Below are 19,536 nucleotides of genomic sequence, written 5' to 3' on the forward strand. Positions count from 1 at the left end.
GCTGCACCTCAAGACAAGAGATTGGAGAGCTGATGCAATTGGACAGGATAGGCCAATTTATGCAGGCTTTTTTTTTAGGTGCTGTCTTTTAATATGTAAAATAAAGATCATTTCTGCAGCAGCCTCCTGTTTATAATAAATGTTAAAACTATGTAGATTGCTCTGGAGGAAATAAGTCATTTTAATCAAGAATAAAAAAGGAAACCACCATGACTTTATATAGTCTCTTATCTATAACCAGTGGCAATGTGAGATGACTGTGTTGTAAACAGCTGCCCATTTATTCACAAAGACAATTTTTCCAGTCACTGCAAAGCTTATGTGTTTCTCAGTTTATTGCTCATGATTTATCCAACATTACATTACCTATTAATTAGTAGACATTCATGACTTTAAGGCCTGGTTTCACAGACAGGGTTTAGGTTAAACCAGGATTAGGCAATAGTTCAATTAGGACATTTCAGTAGTTTTTATAAACGTGCCTTAGAAAGAAAAAATATATATTACTGGTGTGCATCTTGAGACAAAACAAAGGCACTGATATATTTTAAGATCAGTCAGAGCAGTTTTTTTCAGTTGAAACAGCTCAGATTTATATTTTAGTCTGGGATTAGGTTTAAGCCTTTTCTGTGAAACTGGGGGTAAAAGTAAATAATCAATCAAAAAAAAGGTCAATTGTAACCATCTGTTTTAATCTGTTAATCTGCCATTTTCAAAACAAGCAAGGAAGATTCCCTTATGATCAAGAAAGAAAATAATGTTGCTGAAAAAATGAAAAAATAAAATAAATATAAAAGTAACATTTGTTTGACACGTGGGTAAAGTAAAAGGTAAAAAAAAAATGCAAAATGTTGACTTTAGGATAATAAAAAGGCATGAAATCATTTCTGGCTACAACTTTGTTATTGTATATTATATTAGTATAATTATTATTACTACTCAAAAAATGTAAATTATACAGAATTATGAAACTTCTCGACATTACACACATTGCACTTTTAAAAATAAATATTTCCCAGGGGTGGTTTCACAGTGAAGAACCATTTGGCTTCCCTAACAAATGTTTCAGTGATCAGTTCTTAAAGGAAACTTTGTTTTTCTTACCTTTGAATTATCTTTATCCACTATAAAGGAGCTTTTGTGCAGTGGAATTGTGTAGATGTTAAAGGTTCCTCATGGAACCACAGATGCCAATAAAGAAGCTTTATTTTTAAGAGTGTGGCAAACTTTGTATATATCAAATAGGTTCTTTCTCCCATTTTTAACACATAAGACACTCTGATAAAACACTTCCTACTACTAGCATAGCACTTCTGGTCCAGTGCGACTGGTGAATCAGACAGCCACACTATTCGGGATTCTGTCTGGAGAAAAATAGTAGTAAGGCAGCTTTTTTCCCTCATTTCGGCTCTTGTTTCCTTTAGCCAGTTCTGCAAGTTTCTTGCGGAAGTTCACCATGGCCTCCTTCACAGGTTTCTCAATGAAGTGTTCATCTGGATACATACCTAGGAACAACTGCAAAAATCATACTTCTCAGTATCTGCCCACTTGAGTTTTTATGTATTCATGTAGGTATGCACTTATCTCAGACCTCATTTTCTTGAAACTGACTGAGGGCCCACACGGCTCCCAGATGCCAGCAGGAGCGTCCTCGATCAGGCAGACTCGCCACTATGTACTTCAAATCCACCTCGCTCTTCTTCGTAGGAGGAGGTTTCCGCATGGTTGGGGGGGAATTTGGGATCCATGAACACCAGTCAAACTGGAGTAATGTGTCAGAACAGTGACATTAGCCTAGCACTTTTGCTGTTCATTTTACTTCACAACAAAATATTCCAGAAATATTATAGTGTGTTACCTGTCCAAAGTTTACTGCAGCATGTTGTGCAGAAGCAGTGAAGATGACGATAGTTAGATACTCCACCAGCTGCTTCTTGGTTTGTAAAGTCTTGGGAAATTCTACAGACAATGATAATGTGTCATCACTATGGGGTTCATTCAGAGGTCAGACACACTTAGATTCATGAGAACACACTTAGGCCTGAAATTAGAGGATAGTAGCCCTAAAATGATTAATAAAAGATTTGAGGTTGAAAAGTAAATTGAGGAAAGGAACTGGAAATCTATTGTCTTAAATATATTCTTGTTTAATCTCACACTTCTTTTGATCATTATATATAAAAACAACCATACCCTTGTGGAAACGTGAACTTAATTGTATTGAATGTACAATTTTAATGTATTTCAAATCTTAAAATTATATTTTTAGAATACTGTAGTTGCAGAAAATACATTATTGAAATAAAAGGCCACTTAAGTATAATTATATTAATGATCATGTTTCTTGACATACTTGTACTAATGTCAAATTAAAAGTATAAAGTACATTTTAAATTGTTGTTTTAAACATTTTTTGTCGTGCTTTAAAACATACACCAATTTTGATGTGTTGACTAACATACTAATTCACATATAAAGTAGCCTATTTGATTATAATTTTTACTGTAGTGTTATTCAATATTACAGTCAAAGTTACATCTCCATCATGCAACTGCATCATTACAAAATACAAATGTGTAATTACAAATATATTTAAACACATGTCATACAAGTTTCAATAAAAAATACATTAAACTAGATTTTAGTTTACCATAAATGCTTGTCTGTACATTTGACAATAAACTTTAACCATATTTCAAAAACAACAGAAGTAATTCTGAAATTTATGTTAATAGTAAAGTCTTAATTAACTGGGTCAAAAAGCTCTCTAAAGATCAGCTAATTCCATTTAATATAAGTTGAAACTATACATTTACATTTAATTGAACTTAACATGCAATTAAGTGTCTGTACACATTACATTCAGTTCATATTTAAGTATATTCTTCTCATAATAATAAATATGATGAATGCTAAAGTGTACTCCTTTGTGTTATGCAATTTTGAGGTTTGTTTTAGGTGTACAGTATATTTACCACAGTCGTCAAAATCCTGCATTCCAAAGCTGCAAACATCTTTCACAAACGCCTGGATCTCTTCGTCTTCCTGGACTGTCTCATCTTTGTCATAGTAGATGTCCACTACATCTGTCACAAAACTAGGAAGAGATCAAATAAATATCAAATTATTCAATAAAAATTAGATTTTTGTCTTTTTATTTTCTTTACAAATTGAATGTCCATGCTTTACTTTGTTACATACCTTGTCACTGCCTCCCAGACGCTGCAGCCATCATCTCTGTAGAAGTAGTAGGGCAGTTCCTCCCGGCTGTCCATGCCTCGTTCTTTTATGGCCTCTGGGAAACACAAGGACCTGTATGTGAAGGTCTTCATGGACTTCTGGATCAGCTCTACGTGGCCACCTCCACCTGTCCCATTAGCCTGTGAGACAAACACCCCGCAATAAACAACAAACACTGCTGTATACTTTTTAGTAAAATGTTACAGTATCTGAACAGCTCTAATTGAAGTTTGTATCACTATGTGTTTGCGCACATCCAGACTGTCAGTCTGTGAATTAGTGGTGGGGATTTTTCAGTGACCTTCTTTTGCATATTAAATCAGTACACCAGTATGTGCATACTGGTGGTTATGAGTGAATCATTCAGGAACAAAACAAGTGACTGTTTTTATAAGTGAGTCATTTTGTTAATTCAACTGATTTGTTCAAAAACTGGCTGCAATTGCTTACTCTTTGTTAACTTCTTCTTGCTTTGTTATAATGTATACATGCCATTTTTACACAATTATGATTTAACACTAAATTAGCCATATTCAATGTTGTTGTCTTCACAATACATTGGTGTTTTTAATGATAAAGTACACTCAGTGTCAGTACTGAAAAATATACACTAAAGTTTACCACTGGCAGAGCAGTTTTTCAGTTTAAACACTAGCTGTTTTCCTATAGGAAGTGGGAATGCTTACATAATTTAAAGTCATCATAGTGACCAAAGGTAAAAACATAAGCCTTTGTTATGCACACTGTTGGGCGTAGCGCATTGCAAGTAACGTGAGTTATGTAATCAGATTACTTTTTACAAGTTACTTGTAAAGTATCATATTACTTTTTAATTTAGAGGGAAATATCTAAGTTACTTTTTCTAATAAGTGACACCAGTTACTCTATTTCCAATGTCTTGAATGACAGCTCTCGTGTTGCCATGTTGGAGAGAAATCGTAAGTGCAGAATCGTAGTGTGAGCTGTGTGAGCATGATGTTACTGTAGATCTAGACTAAATGTCAACATGTATTTACTCATCTCACCTGCACAAAAACATTAAGTATTCCTCAAAATGAGTAAAAACAGTCAAATGCAAACTCAGAATATTGTACAAACCTGAAATAAGACAAATATTTAATCCTATTTTATTAACCAATGTCTTCGCTACTGACCTTTGATGATCCAATTCAACCTTACTAAGCAAAATGACACATTTGTGTTTCATTTTTGTTATTTCTGAATAGTGTTGAACTTTTCTTCTCCTGCTTCATGTACAGACATGAATTTACATTTCCTTCAGCCTGAGGCATATTCATTTCACTTTTGTTGTGAAAGGGATTTCCCATTTGTAAAATGTGACCCTGGACCACAAAACCAGTCTGAAGTCGCTGGGGTATATTTGTAGCAATAGCCAAAATACATTGTATGGGTCAAAATGATTGAGTTTTCTTTTATGCCAAAAATCATTAGGATATTAAGTGAAGATCATGTTCCATGAAGATATTTTGTAAATTTCTTACCGTAAATATATCAAAACTTCATTTTTGATTAGTAATATGCATTGCTAAGAACTTCATTTGGACAACTTTAAAGGTGATTTTTTTTTTTGCACCCTCAGATTCCAGATTTTCAAATAGTTGTATCTCGAACCATACATCAATGGAAAGCTTATTTATTCAGATGACGTATAAATGACACTTAAGACTGGTTTTGTGGTCCAGGGTCACAAATTTTCTATAAATTTTTTTTTTACTTTTTTATATTTTTATATTAACGCAGTTTTAAAATCTGCGGCATTTCGCAATGTTGCGGGACTACTCCATATTCCTTGGATTATTGTTTTTATCTGCCTCCGTTCTCTGGAGGACTTTGGAGCCAAATCGGAGGAGCTTTCCCTGTGGTCTTATTGGGAATTTTCGCAGCATTGGGATTGTTGAAGTCCTGGACTCACAGAGCATGGCTTTAAGGTATACTGCAAAACAGCTGCTCAACTTAAAACAGAACTACCGTTTACAAAAAGACGCTTATGAACTCTGTCGTAATGCTGGCTTGTTGAGACAAAGACGGTACTTACATCGGAGTCTAGGACGCAGTTATTGCCTTTCCACATCTAACAACATCTGCGTTCCTGTAAGTCGGCGACAGACTAAACGAGCGTCTTATACTGGTGCGGTCCTCAGCAACTTATCTTCACTTGTTCGTTCGAAGTTACCTTCTGTGGTGCGCCAGAGCCGTGTAAATGTCGCGCTGTTTAATGCGCGCTCAGTAAACAACAAAGCTCTGCTTCTGTCGGACATCATAGCAGATCGAAAACTGGACCTTTTGTTTTTAACTGAAACATGGCATAAACAAAATGATGGCCTCCTCTTTAACCAGATTACTCCTGAGGGGTATGGACTGTTTGACCTCCCGCGCCTTACTGGTAGAGGTGGGGGAATTATTGTGGTTTATAATCTGCAATTCAACATCAGCGCTGTGCGCGTACCACAGTTCACATCATTTGAATGCCTTGTTCTGAGCATTTCTGCCCCTAAAGCAATTACCATTGCTACTGTTTATCGACCACCAAAGCCAAATGAAGCTTTTATGTCTGAGTTTGCTGATTTGTTGTCCATACTGTGTTTTAAATTCAAGAACATCCTTATTTTGGGGGATTTTAACATTCACATTGACCAAAATGACTGTATGTTGACAAAGAATTTTCTATTTTTGTTGGACTGTTTTAATCTTAAACAGCTTGTTAGCGGCCCGACACACAACAAAGGTCACACATTAGACCTTGTGATTGCAACTGATGAAATTGTTTCACAGCTGTCTTCTGTGGACATTGGTCTTTCTGATCACTTTGCAATCTTTTTTAATCTGGATATGTCTCTCTCTTGTACTACTTTATCACACACTGTTAATTTCCGTAAATGGAAATCAATTAACTCATCTGATTTTGCTGACACTGTTGTTTCCTCTCTTAGTGTTTTTCCATCAGCTGTTCTTGAAGATAAGATCCTGCAGTTGAATACTGTTCTTGCTTCTAATTTGGATTATTTTGCTCCCCTCAAGTCTCGCTGTGTTTCTTTTGCTCGTTCCGCCCCTTGGTATAATGACGACCTGCGCTCTAAGAAAGTTGCTTGTCGTAAATTGGAGCGCAGGTGGCGTGTCTCAGGTCTGAATGTATTTTATCAAGCTTGGAAAGACCACTTGGGGGAATATAGAACTGAAATTGAGTCTGCCAGATCTGTTTATTTTTCTCAGATTATAGATAATAATCAAAGTAATCCCAGGCATCTTTTCCATACTATTAACAGACTTCTCAAAGTTAATGATGGTATTTCTCTACCTGTATCAAATAAGTTGTGTAATGATTTTCTTAATTTTTTCAGTTCCAAAATTGACAACGTTTACAAACTTATCCAAGTTGTACCTGTTCCATCTTCTACAGTTTCCTCGTCTTGCTTTCATGGCACATTGTTCACAACTTTTTCTCAAATTGACTCTGAATTGCTTATTAGGGAGGTATCAGGTATGAAAGCTACCACTTGCGTTCTTGATCCCCTCCCTACAAGCTTATTTAAGTCTTGTTTTGACTCTTTGTGTCCAGCTGTTCTCAGCATTGTTAATGATTCTCTGTGTACTGGTGTTGTACCAGCAGCATTGAAAACTGCTGCTTTAACACCTGTTCCAAAGAACCATAATGCTGACTTGGATAACTTGAATAATTACCGTCCTATATCAAACCTTCCATTTCTTGCTAAAGTTTTAGAACGTGTTGTTGCTTTGCAGCTCCACAATCATCTCATAGTAAATAATCTTTTTGAACCCCTTCAGTCTGGCTTCCGAAAATTTCATAGTACTGAGACAGCTTTGGTCAAGGTCACTAATGATCTGCTAATAGCCTCAGATTCTGGCTCTCTCTCCATTCTTATTCTTCTTGATCTTAGTGCCGCCTTCGATACTGTTAATCATATTGTTTTACTTAAACGTCTGGAAACTGTCTTTGGTGTTTCTGAGACTGTTTTAACTTGGTTTAGATCTTACCTCACTGATCGTCAACAGTTTGTTTATATGAATGGTTCAAGGTCTGAGATGGGCTCTGTCCGCACGGGTGTTCCTCAAGGTTCAATTTTAGGCCCTTTACTTTTTAGCATTTACATATTTCCACTCGGTCTGCTTTTAAGATCACTTGGGCTTAACTATCATTTTTATGCAGACGACACTCAGATTTATATTCATTCTAGGCCTGGTCAAAATTTGGACGTACCTTTCTTAACACATTGTATTTCTGAGATAAAAATATGGATGTCTGAAAATTTCCTCTGTCTAAACAATGATAAGACTGAGGTCCTGCTTATTGGCACTTCTTATCAGCTTCGTAAAACTGGTTCAATAATTTTAAACATCGATGGTTCTGTTTTGGAGTCACAGCCTAAATTAAAAAATTTAGGAGTAATATTTGACTCGAGTTTATCTTTTGACTATCACGTGCAGTATATTGTCAAAAACTCTTTTTTTCATCTCAGAAATATTGCGAGACTCCGTTCTATGCTATCCCTTCCTGTGACTGAAAGGCTTATAAACACCCTAGTTTTTTCTCGCATTGACTACTGTAATGCACTTCTTGCTGGGGTTCCTAAAACCACACTTAATAAATTGCAATATGTGCAAAACTCCGCTGCTAGGATCCTGACTGGTGCCAGAAAAAATGAGCATATTACACCAATTCTCAAGTCTTTGCATTGGCTCCCGGTCAGGTTTAGAGTTGATTTTAAAATTCTTATGCTCACATATAAGGCACTGCATGGTCTGGCCCCTCAATATATGTCTGCTCTTTTAACTTTATATACACCTAAGCGTCATTTACGATCTTCACAAGCTGGTTTATTGGTAGTTCCTCAGACACGGATGCGCTCTGTAGGGGACAGGGCTTTTTCTTCCTATGCTCCCAGGCTTTGGAATGTACTCCCTCTACAAATTAGAGATGCTCAGAATTTAAGCATTTTTAAGTCTTATTTAAAAACTCATTTTTTTAGGTTAGCTTTTTCTTGACTGTTTTGATTTTAAATGATATCTTAGTCTGTTTTTAATTAGTTGTCTTTTGTGTGTTGTACTTTTATTTGTTTCGTTTTATTATGTGAAGCGCTTTGAGAAACTGTTTAAAGGCGCTATATAAAAATAAAGTTATTATTATTATTATTATTATTATATTAAAAACAGACAAGCAAGCCCTGCCTACATAATGCATTCCATAAAAAGTAACTAAGTAACGTAATTAGTTGCTTTTTTAAAGCTGCAGTCTGTAAGTTTTGCCTCTTTGTCACCATCTCTTTTTGAAAACCTGGAATTGCAGCTTTTTGCGGAATTATCTTCTGTGCGTGGGGTTGTGCTCCGGCACGGCTCCAGCACGGATGAATCTAATGTTTTGAGGAGGATGTGTGTCAGTCTGTCAGTCACGCACCGGTGTGGATACTGTACTTAGATTCTAGCCTACGCCTTGGAATATATGACCCAAATAAGAATTTTCACCATATATTGCCATCTGAACAAGTAAGTAACAAGTCTGCCACGTTTGTTCTGACCAACTGAGGGAAAAAAAAGCATTACAATAAATCGCGCTGCCAATGGTGATTAAATCTAAAGATCGGTTAGCTCATATCACATTAAATCATGCAAATTATTATCATTGTTATACATTATTCTCAAATTATTAATATTAACAACATCAGCATTGCATGACTATGAGTACTATAGTGTGTATTAGCGTCAAGTCAAGTCACCTTTATTTATTTAGCGCTTTTAACAATGTAATGTTTGCATTTAGCGTGTAGATTTCAATTTCTGTACAGTCTAATCTAATTTTTTCTGTACAGTCTAATCTAATCAAATTTTTTTAAATGCCATTCAAATTTCATATTAAGAAATTATTTTAACCCAAAAAGCAAACTATGCTCCCTTCGAACTGGTTTTCTTTAAAATACAAATATTGTGTAATCCCAGGCTATCTGTAATTAGAAGCATATATGTGACCCTGGACCACAAAACCAGTCATAAGGGTAAATTTTTCGAAATTTAGATTTATACATCATCTGAAAGCTGAATAAATAAGCTTTCCATTGATGTATGGTTTGTTAGGATAGGACAATATTTGGCCAAAAGACAACTATTTGAAAATCTGGAATCTGAGGGTGTAAAAAAAAAAAAATATTGAGAAAATCGCCTTTAAAGTTGTCCAAATGAAGTCCTTAGCAATGCATATTACGAATCAAAAATTAAGTTTTGATATATTTACAGTAGGAAATTTATAAAATATCTTCATGGAACATTATCTTTATTTAATGTCCTAATGATTTTTGGCACACAAAACCTATACAATGTAGTTTTGGCTATTGCTACAAATACACCCCAGCGACTTAAGACTGGTTTTGTGGTCCAGGGTCACATTTAAAACTGGAATATAATTTAATTTCATTCACATGTGTGTCATAAACACATAATCCTTTCTGGATCACAATCCACCATCAAAATGATACATTTAATTATTCTAGCTGCTGTGAGAAAAGGCTATAAATGATCCGGCACCTGCTGGATCCTCACACGCGAAAGCCTACTAGCCGGGACAACTTCTTTATGTTTACAGACGTGACGTAATGACGCAGTGCCATGCTCGAATTTCCCGCGAAAACCTACCCGTACCACTCAAATTAGAAAACATTATTATAAGATAACCGTTGTGAATCGGGCTAAAGTACGGCGATAGTTTTGAACACTGGCTGGTTATGTACTTTCTCAAATATTGATTTCGGATCATTTTTAACCAAAAAAAAGGAGCTTTAAGGAGCAATGCAATATTGTAATGCATTACTTTTAATAGTAACTTTACCCAACACTTCTTATGCCCCCCCAGGCAGTCGTGGCCTAATGGATAGAGAGTTGGACTTGTAACCCGAAGGTCGTGGGTTCGAGTCTCAGGTCCGACAGGGATTGTAGGTGGGGGAGTGAATATCCAGTGCTCTCTCCACCCTCAACACCACGACTGAGGTGAGACCCTTGAGCAAGGCACCGAACCCCCAACTGCTCCCCGGGCGCCGCAGCGTTGGCTGCCCGCTGCTCCGGGTGTATGTTCACTACTGAGTGTACACTTGGATGGGTTAAATGCAGAGCACACATTTCACTGCTGGTTATACGCTGTATAATTGTGTATGTGACAAATAAAAACAAATTTAATTTTTATTTTAATTTAATTTATGCAACAGTACGTCGCAAATCGCTAATTGCTTGCCTTCTTATTTAGAATTACATTTACAAAAATGCAAAAAGGTTAGCAGCCTCAGATGTAGTTTGTTGATGCACTAAAGGAGAGCAGTTTTGTTATAAATATGAAATTCATAACTTTTTGCCAGCATAGTTTGAAGATAATCTGAGTCATATTTGGTGAAAAGCAGACCAACGATTTAGGAGTTAAAATCAGTTAAAAAAAAAATGTAATTGGCGGACATGAAGTTCAGTCAATTATGGCCAAATATGGTTATAAATAACACATCAAAATATGGTATCAATGTTCTTTACATGGTCCAACTAAAACTAATCAAAAGCTATCAGTGTTTTGACCAATGTGGTAAAATTGGGCATCATTCAACTTAAGAGATCAGTCTTTTGGGCCAAAGTAATATTTTTTCATATCTCCTGATCACTAGGTGCCAAAACTGTGCAGGTACCCTCAGGTTATTGTTGTCATAACACAAACCAAGTTTGGTCTTGAGCGTTTCAGAGATACAGCCTCAATTCCACTTTGGTGTGCTCTTCTCAGAATTGCTGTAGCTCAAGAACAGTTTGATTAAGTTAAATACTCTCCTTCTTTTTTTTTTTTTTTTTTTTTGTCATGGTGTGAAGATGATCTAGTTAAATTTTCGTGAAAATCAGACAAGCGATCTAGAAGTAGTTTGACGAAGTAGGTTTTTTGGAAAATTCCAAAAAAGTTCATGATGGAAAATTATATCATAGAGTCAGAGGAAAAAGGGCAGCTGGACAGCTGGTGGCATTAGAGGGACTGAGTTAGAAACTCCAAAAGTTCTGCAGTTAACGTTCAGACTGTCCTCTATCTTTGGGCCAGATGTCACAACTTTGTACTAAACGGTTCTATGACCTGCCTTTTAGACTTCTTGAGTGGAAGATAAAAAAAGAGGAAGAAGAAAAACACTAATGATTACAATATGGCTTTGAGGAAGTAAGCTATTTGAGGGAGAGAAAAGCTGACCTTGTCAAAGAGTCCACACTCACAGATGAGCTGCTCACGAGCCTTGGTGTTAATGGCAATGGTGAATCGGATGTGAGGTAACAGCAACTGAAAGAGCAGAGGATGCCTCTTGGAATGTATAATCAACCATACATAACACATGGACATTATTTACTCTAATCGAATATCATAGAATCAATTCTATACAGAGAACAAGGAAATTACCTTAAAAACAGGATGAACGGCAGGCAGCTGTCTGAACATGGCTATGCCAAAGATCTCAGATATCAGATGTGTCCTGAGAAGATGTGTGACTGTCTGGTGTATGTGGAAGTCTGAAGATCTTACCCAGATCTTGGCCAGCAACCAGTCGTTCTCATCATCACTCGGGAGGAAGATGGGATTATCCTCTCCTGGTTTCTGACCCAGCTATGTTAATGAAATAGAGGTCATTTTCAAAACTCATTCAGCCTGTTTTTATAGAAAAGCATATATGCCATTGTTCTCAGACTGTGTAAGAGACTTCCCTGTTTCTCATATCCCATTCACTTAAATATGCTGTACATAAAACATCCTTGCACGACTTCCTTCCTTTGTTCCTTGTTCAAAAATTTCAGAAGCTTGTAATAGCATGGTCACATGGACTACTTAAATGACACCGTTGTATGCATCTTGATGCTTGACATTTACCATCCAACATGTTATCCCCCATCACCCAAGAATTTTACAATTATCAAAAATCCTGAATAAAAATGTATATGGTTTCCACAAAAATAATAAGTTGCATAATGTTTTTCAACATTGATAATAATAAGAAATGTTTCTTGAGCAGCTTACTATATTAAAATGATTTTTGAAGGATCAGCTAAAAATGCAGCTTTGCCATCATAGAAATAAAGTTCAAATTTTTATTTATTAAAATTGAAAACAATCATTATAATTTATAATAATATTTCATAGTATTGCTGTTATGTAAGGTCTGTTTTTGGTTTTGTTTCTTGTCCTTATAGTACCCAAGCTCCTGCGAATGCAGAGCTTGGGCCAGGACTTAAAAGACACATAGCTAGCGTGTTGACCCACCATGATGTCAGTGCAAGCGGCTGACATCCCAGTGGTCTCTACGCTCACAAGTCCAGCAGGCATCCCACTGTCTACCGCTCTGCCCGTAATGGAGGTTGCCATTTTGAGTGTGTGGGCTGCACACTGCTCTCAAGAGGCCTCTCCTGTCCACGAGTCTGCTCCTAAGGCCTCTTCTGTCCATGTATCCACTCCAGTGCCTCCAGAGGTGGCGGCTTCCGCTGCAGAACCTCCAGAGGTGGTGGCTCCCACTTATGAACTCCCAGTCTGTCCTGCCACGGAGGTCGTTCCTGAACTCACGGCCACTGAGGCCCCTGCTGTGCCTGCTCTGCCATGGCTCCCTACTCTGCCTGTTCCGCCAGTGCCCCATTTTCCAGGCCCGCTTTTGCTCCACGCTCCAGGTCCTGTTCCCCTTCATGGGCCCGGCCCTCCATCCCTCCCCCAATTCTGCCTCTGCTCCACCACCCTCCTGGACTTTTTGGGTTCTGTTTTTGGTTTTGTTTCTTGTCCTTGTTTTCATGTCTTTTATTTTGAAGTTTAGTTACAGTTCCTGTTTTTGTCCTGCTTCCCTTGCCCTCATGTCTCTTTCTGATTGGTTCTCTTGTACATTGTGTCATGTGCTCATTTGGTTGTTCATGTCATGTGACCCTCACTGTTTGCTATAAGTAGCCATGTCCTTGTCTTTTGTTTTTTTGTCATGTATTGATGTTAACTGCTGTTGTTGAGTCTAGTTTGTTCATGCCATGTCTGTTCATGCCATGCCAAGTCTGTTTCATGTCAAGTCTTCGTCTGTTTGGATTTTGGATTTCATGTTGCTTTTCTCACTACGCTCACCTTCAGTGGACACTTTACATGTTATTACTATATTTTTGCAAATAAATGCTGCCTTGGTGAGCATAAGAGACTTCTTAAAAAAAAAAAAAATGTAAACCTCTTATTGACCCAAAAATGTTTGAATGGTAGTGTGTATATATATTTTTACTTATTCACTCATCTTGGAATATTAGCAAATGTATTTTCTATGATCAACATATAGTATTTTTGCGCAAAACAAAGTATACCTACTGATGAAGAGTTACGCTTTTTTTTTTTTTTAATCAAGGTTGTAAGGTATAGTGTTGTTCACTGTCTTTTTCTTCAAGTTTTTCATATAAAAAACATATATCTAAATTGTTTTTCAATAATGTCACCTTTTGTTAAATTACTTCTCAATTTTAAATTGCTTTTGACAAAGCATCTACTAAACTACAACATTTTTTATTTTTTATTCAGTTATTCTAATTTCACAAGATGTGAGAAAAGAAATGGAGAAGCAGAAGTGATCTTATCACACTCAACGGTATCAATGTTTCCAGCACATGTGCTTGTTTTGTGTTTATTTCAGATACCTGGATGGCGATTGGCATGATTTTGTTCTGACTGTTCTTATAGAACAGACAGATGGGTGCAGCCAAGTACTGAAGGGTGCATGGGTCTGTGGCATTGGCAGTAACACCGTCTAATAGCTCATAGTCGGCAATAAAGATGTTTCCTTCCTGAAAGACAAGATGTCACATTTGTACTATGCAGAATGTCGCATGCCAAACTGACAGGCATGAAAATGTGTTGCTAGCGAATCCTACTGCACATGCCAATATACTCATTGCTTGTGTGTTGCATACCTTGAGCTCTTCTTCCAGTGTGAGACCTCTCTCCAGACTGTCCTCAACAATCTTTTGTGTGACTGGAAACTTGTCAGGAATTTCTGTGCACTTCCTGATGACCACTGGATTACAGCCGTTCAAGAACTGGTATCCGAACATGAAGTCTTCCTTCCAGTGCTCCATCACATACTCTGTGCAAAGGACACAAGCAGTCATTTTAACATTAATTACACACATTCATACTCATTCATACAATAAATTTTGAAGCAGCTGTGTGCTTTAAAAATGTAAATAACTCTGAACAACATGGTATGTTTTTTTTATTATTATTAAAAAGAGTGCAGTGTAAAACCTAACATTAAACAAAAGATACATTTTACAGACATATGAGCAAACAAAATGCAATGCTGCATACTCCAAGCAGGTAATTTATGTATTACAACAGATGAGGTTGTTTGTGAGATGAACGTGAAATATGCAATTCTTCAATGTTGTTAAAGATATTGTAAAGGTTATATATGCTGTCTGTTCAAACCTGATATTGTATTCTTAATTCTCACGAATATACGCTCAAAGTCTGCAAAATCTCCCCATGAGGACTGGAACATGTGCATGAATTGGTTTACATAGAGATTTTCAATCCTGAGAAATAAAACACATTTAAAAAATCATACAAATGCCTATAATCTGTTATATTGAATCAAATATAAAATCATAAATAAAAAGAGAGAGAGATTTACTTGGATAGTCTACCCTTGTGAAAAAGAGTACTTTATTAAACAGTACGCATACTGTATTAAACTAAACCCCTGGATCTCATGCATTAAAAATGAGTTGTTGTTGTTGTTGTGATAATCTAACTCTCACTGTGCCTTCAGATATGGGTGGTAAACACATGTATGCATTCCACTGAGAACAACGCTTCTCAAAACTATATCACTAACACAATCAACCGAATCTGCAGTTTCCCCCTTTTAACAGTCACACGTTTACACGAGCACAGGCCATCACACTTCTTTAAGGTCTGTGCAAATGTACAATACCACAAAGACAATGCATGTTTGTATTCAGACCTCGTTGATACATGCAAAAGACAAACAGTTTCTGAAAGAAACATGCAAATGTGCATAAATACAAACAGATGGTCACTTTATGGAAATAACAGCTGTCTGACAGCACAGAGCAGTAAAAACGGTATTCAAGAATGAAATATGCATAGTCATCAAACATAAAGAATCTTACGCTTTGCTGTAGTTGAGCACAAAGTCCACTCCTTTCTCGCTGTCAAACTGAATGTCTCGTGGAAGCTCACTATGGGTTTTGGCATCTATGCTCATTGGGAAGCCAGGGTGCCACTCCTTCCATCTTCAACATCAAGCACAGCATCATGTTTTAAAATTCAGTCTATTATATCAGCACCAAATTATATATTATCATTATTATGCAATAAATGAAAGGTTCCACATTTAAAAACAGGATTTCCTGGGTAGTATGGTCAGACATGTGGTAATGGTGGTATTATTGGCAAAGGGCTCAGATTCAGTCCCATGAGTTATTAGTCAAATGCAGATTCCTGTTCCTATAATTAGTGTTTCCTAAAGGATAATTGACTCAAAATAAATAAATAATAAATCTGTCATTGTGTACTCACCCTCATGTCATTCCAAACATGAGTTTCTTTCTTCTGTTTTGCACAGAAGAAGATAGAATGTGGGTAACCAAACAGCTGACGGTAGCCATTGACTTCCACAGAATGAAACAAAAATATTCAACTGACTGGTTACCAACATTCTTCAAAATGTCTTTATTTGTGTTCAGCAAAGAAACTTATACAGAGAGAACCTCAAACTGGTTTGGAACCAACAAGAGAAATTTTATTTTGGGGTTAACTATCCTTTAAGGACTGAATTCAGATTAGCTGAAAGCTTGGTAGTTGTCTTTTTAAAGGGACAGTTCATTCAAAAATAAAACTTCTGTCATCATTTATAGCCTACACCCTCATGGCGTTCTTCAAAATATCTAAATAGGCTTATCTAAATAATTATGTAAAATATTTACTTTTTTGTGTTCTGCAGAAGAACAGAAGTCATACAGGTTTGGAATGACATGAGGGTGAGTAAATGATGACAGAAGTTTCATTTGTGGGTGAACTCTGTGTAACCCACAACTTGTCATTTTGAAAAAGCGTAGTATTGTTTTTAACGCTGGGTTTACGGTCTATAAAATCGTGGAGCTGGTTTGGCAACAACCAATCATAAACTGTACAGCGCTTGCCTCATTAAATATTCATGAGCTTTGCAGAAACAGAAACTTATTTCTGTATTTTGTTTCAGAGCTGGAGGGAGAATCAAAACGTCGAACAATGACGGAATAAAACGTTAATTGTTGCAATAAGAGCTACTTTTTTTACAGTTATGGTCAGAACAGTGTATTCAGGAAAACTGTACAATACAGTCAGAATTATAAACTCTACTGAAGGCAAACAAGTCGCGTTCTGAGCATTCATCCAAACACGGACAGTTTACATGCAGTGCATATCAAGTCATTTACAAAGGTTCAATATTAAACCTGAATGCACATAATTATTTCCTAAACTAGGGTAAAAAGTAAGCATCATATAGCCTAACTGCCTATGAGAATGGATTTTTTAGTTTTTTCAAATATGGTCTGTTATGATGAAATAATAGACCGGACCACAAGTGCATTTAGAGGAAAGAACCTTTCTTAAAGAACAAATTTGCTACAGTGGTTAACATCTTAGTTGCATCAAACCTGTATGTCTTTTGTCTCTGTTCTAATTCTTTGCGCCTGTGCTGTTTCACCACTCCAGTCTTTTCATGCTGTGGCAATCGAGCTGAAACACAGCAAGCATTGAAACCTTATTTTAAGGTAAAGTTTAGGCCTTTATTACAGGAAGAAATGTACAAGCCAATCAGAACATACCCTTTCCATCTCTGAGGATCACCTCTTTGTCATCAACTAACCAGCGAAAGCAGGGGAACTCAATGTAATCTCCATAGGGTGTCTTCACTGTGATGTATTTGCAGTACCAGTCATCCTGTATCCAGTATTTCTTCTTTTCAATTTTCACCAGCTGGATTTCACCAAGGTCCTCTCCCACACTGATGTCATATGAGTCCACCTTGAATTACACCTTATGTTAGATTTGAATGCATTGACTCAAAAAAGACACACATAGTTGTCTTCCTGTAAAAGATCGTTGATTTGATCTTTCTCTTATCTTTTGTCTGACACTTAGTGATTAGTCTCTTCCTTAGAGATACACTTCATAACTACTTCAAAGATACTGAACAAGGACTGTGGTTTGATTTAAATTAAAGAGAATGTAATATATATGTGCGCCACAAAAAAAAAAAATGGTGATGAAATAATTTTCACTCAGAAAATTGCTTTCACAAATAACAGAAATCACACATTGAATTAAACAGGAGTTTTTGAAGTAGAAACACTGAAATTGAATTTTCTTGTTAAAGAAAAGCTTTTTTTTTCTGACAACTTCCTCAAAAATAATTTTTTACAGTGTATTGCATGTGTCATCAAGACATATAACTCATAAGTCAGCCTGTGTTTTGAGTCAAATTAATCAACAGCCACAAAAGAAAGAATGCCAAAGAGGAAAAAAGTTTACAATTTTAATTCACAAAGAATAAGGCAATTCATTTATGCAATATAATTCAATTATTATTAGCACAATATAATTCGCCATGAATCGAACTCTGAAGGAACTCAAAGGTCTAATACACATATAGTTGCATTCATAGGCAAAGACTGTTAGTATCTTACCGCTCCTCTCTCAAAGTCATTATAGAGGGGTTTATCCAGGAGGGTTCTCTCACTGCAAATCTCAGATCCCACCAGGGTCATATAAATGTAGTCATCTGTCCCAGCAAACCACTGAGTGCCTGTGGCAACAGTCACTGTGTAGTTGGGCATTTTCGTCAAGCTGGAGATCAGCTCTGCAACTGAACTGAAATGGACTTTTCAAGAGTCACACGTAGACTGCATTCCCCCCATCCCCCTCCCATTCTCTCTCTAACTGACTCGCACAAGCCACAAACTTCACACAAACCACACCGAAATTTATAGATGTTCTCTTGATTAGCATTGTGGTAGGCTACTTGTTTCCAGAAGTGTGTGAATGGCATTATGCACTTTATTTATGAATTTGATTTACTGTATGTTAATATATGTTACAGTAAGTCACTCTCTACACTTCTCAATACAGGAACCAGTTTTTAAGATGCTCTGTCTGGCTTGCTTATCAGATATTTTGGTTCTGTTTTATTTTTAAGGCTTGCCAAGTGTTTTATTTAGAATGAGCAGTTGCTTCATGCTTATTTTTTTAATATTAGTTGGTCTTGATAGTTTGTGAAGGTTTTGTGGTATGTGCCTTGTGGTGTACCAGCTCACATTCTGCTGATGAATACAACCAAATTTGCAAAAAAAAAATGTATGAACATCTCTCTCTCTCTATATATATATATCTTGAAGCATCTTGGAGACGTTGCCACGGTTGTTTTGGATTTAGTCTGTCTCAGTTTGTTGTTTCTTCATGCCTTTCCAGACAGACTGGATGATGATCAGATCAGATCTCTGTGTGGAGCACTGGCTGTTGTCAGACTCGTTGTGCAAACAAAAATCTCACTGGATTACTACAATTAATGACAAAATGAATGTTTGGAAATGTAAACATATTTCCCACTGACACACTACAGAAAAAACTGAACTAAAACCATTTTTTTAGCTGGTGAAAATACTAGGGTTCTAATAATTTTGACCACCGCTGTATATATAGTATATATAATATACAATGCAGTATTGTTACAAATTATAATATAAATATAATTTCAATAAAAACAACTTTTTTCCTATTTTAATATGTAATTTTTTACTGTGATGCAAATATGAATTCAGCAGCCATTACTCCAGTCTTCAGTGTCACATGATTCTAATATGCTGTCTAATTGCTGCTCAACAAATATTTATCAATGTTGAAAACAGTTGCACTGCTTTTGTGAAAAGCGTGATAAATTCTTTCAGTATTCATTGATAAAGTGTAATTTCTTTAAAAAAATAATAATAACCCATACTGACCCTAAACCTTTGAACGGTAGTATGAAATGCTTTAATGGCCATAGAATAACTATTTTATTTAAAATACAGATGGCCAAAAATCCACATTTTACACATCTACTTTTTTATAACTTAGCTTTATGAAGTACGACATATATAATATGACCAATGTTTTGTTTGTAATATATTTCCCAGTCAAATAAGGCGTTATCAAACAACAGTACCTTACAAACATAGGAGGAAATAAATGCAAATGAATTACTAGGTGGGAGGTTT

At 36.3% G+C, this 19,536-nt stretch overlaps 1 protein-coding gene across 1 annotated transcript; it reads right to left on the reverse strand.

Moving 5' to 3' along the window:
• Nucleotides 1-312: 312 nt before the first annotated feature.
• On the reverse strand, nucleotides 313-18,241 carry LOC306884586 (polyunsaturated fatty acid 5-lipoxygenase-like). Its single transcript, XM_079440570.1, has 14 exons — nucleotides 17,971-18,241; nucleotides 17,110-17,308; nucleotides 16,939-17,020; nucleotides 15,409-15,531; nucleotides 14,702-14,808; nucleotides 14,185-14,357; nucleotides 13,912-14,058; nucleotides 11,672-11,875; nucleotides 11,468-11,554; nucleotides 3,202-3,380; nucleotides 2,976-3,097; nucleotides 1,859-1,959; nucleotides 1,592-1,762; nucleotides 313-1,515 (listed from the first exon to the last, which is right to left on the reverse strand). The coding sequence occupies exons 1-14, from the start codon at nucleotides 18,118-18,120 to the stop codon at nucleotides 1,336-1,338; spliced, it is 2,025 nt and encodes a 674-aa protein (XP_079296696.1). The 5' UTR covers nucleotides 18,121-18,241; the 3' UTR covers nucleotides 313-1,335.
• Between the last annotated feature and the right edge of the window lie 1,295 nt (nucleotides 18,242-19,536).

Source organism: Barbus barbus, assembly GCF_936440315.1.
Source record: "Barbus barbus genome assembly, chromosome: 18".
NCBI classification, from domain to species: Eukaryota; Metazoa; Chordata; class Actinopteri; order Cypriniformes; family Cyprinidae; genus Barbus; species Barbus barbus.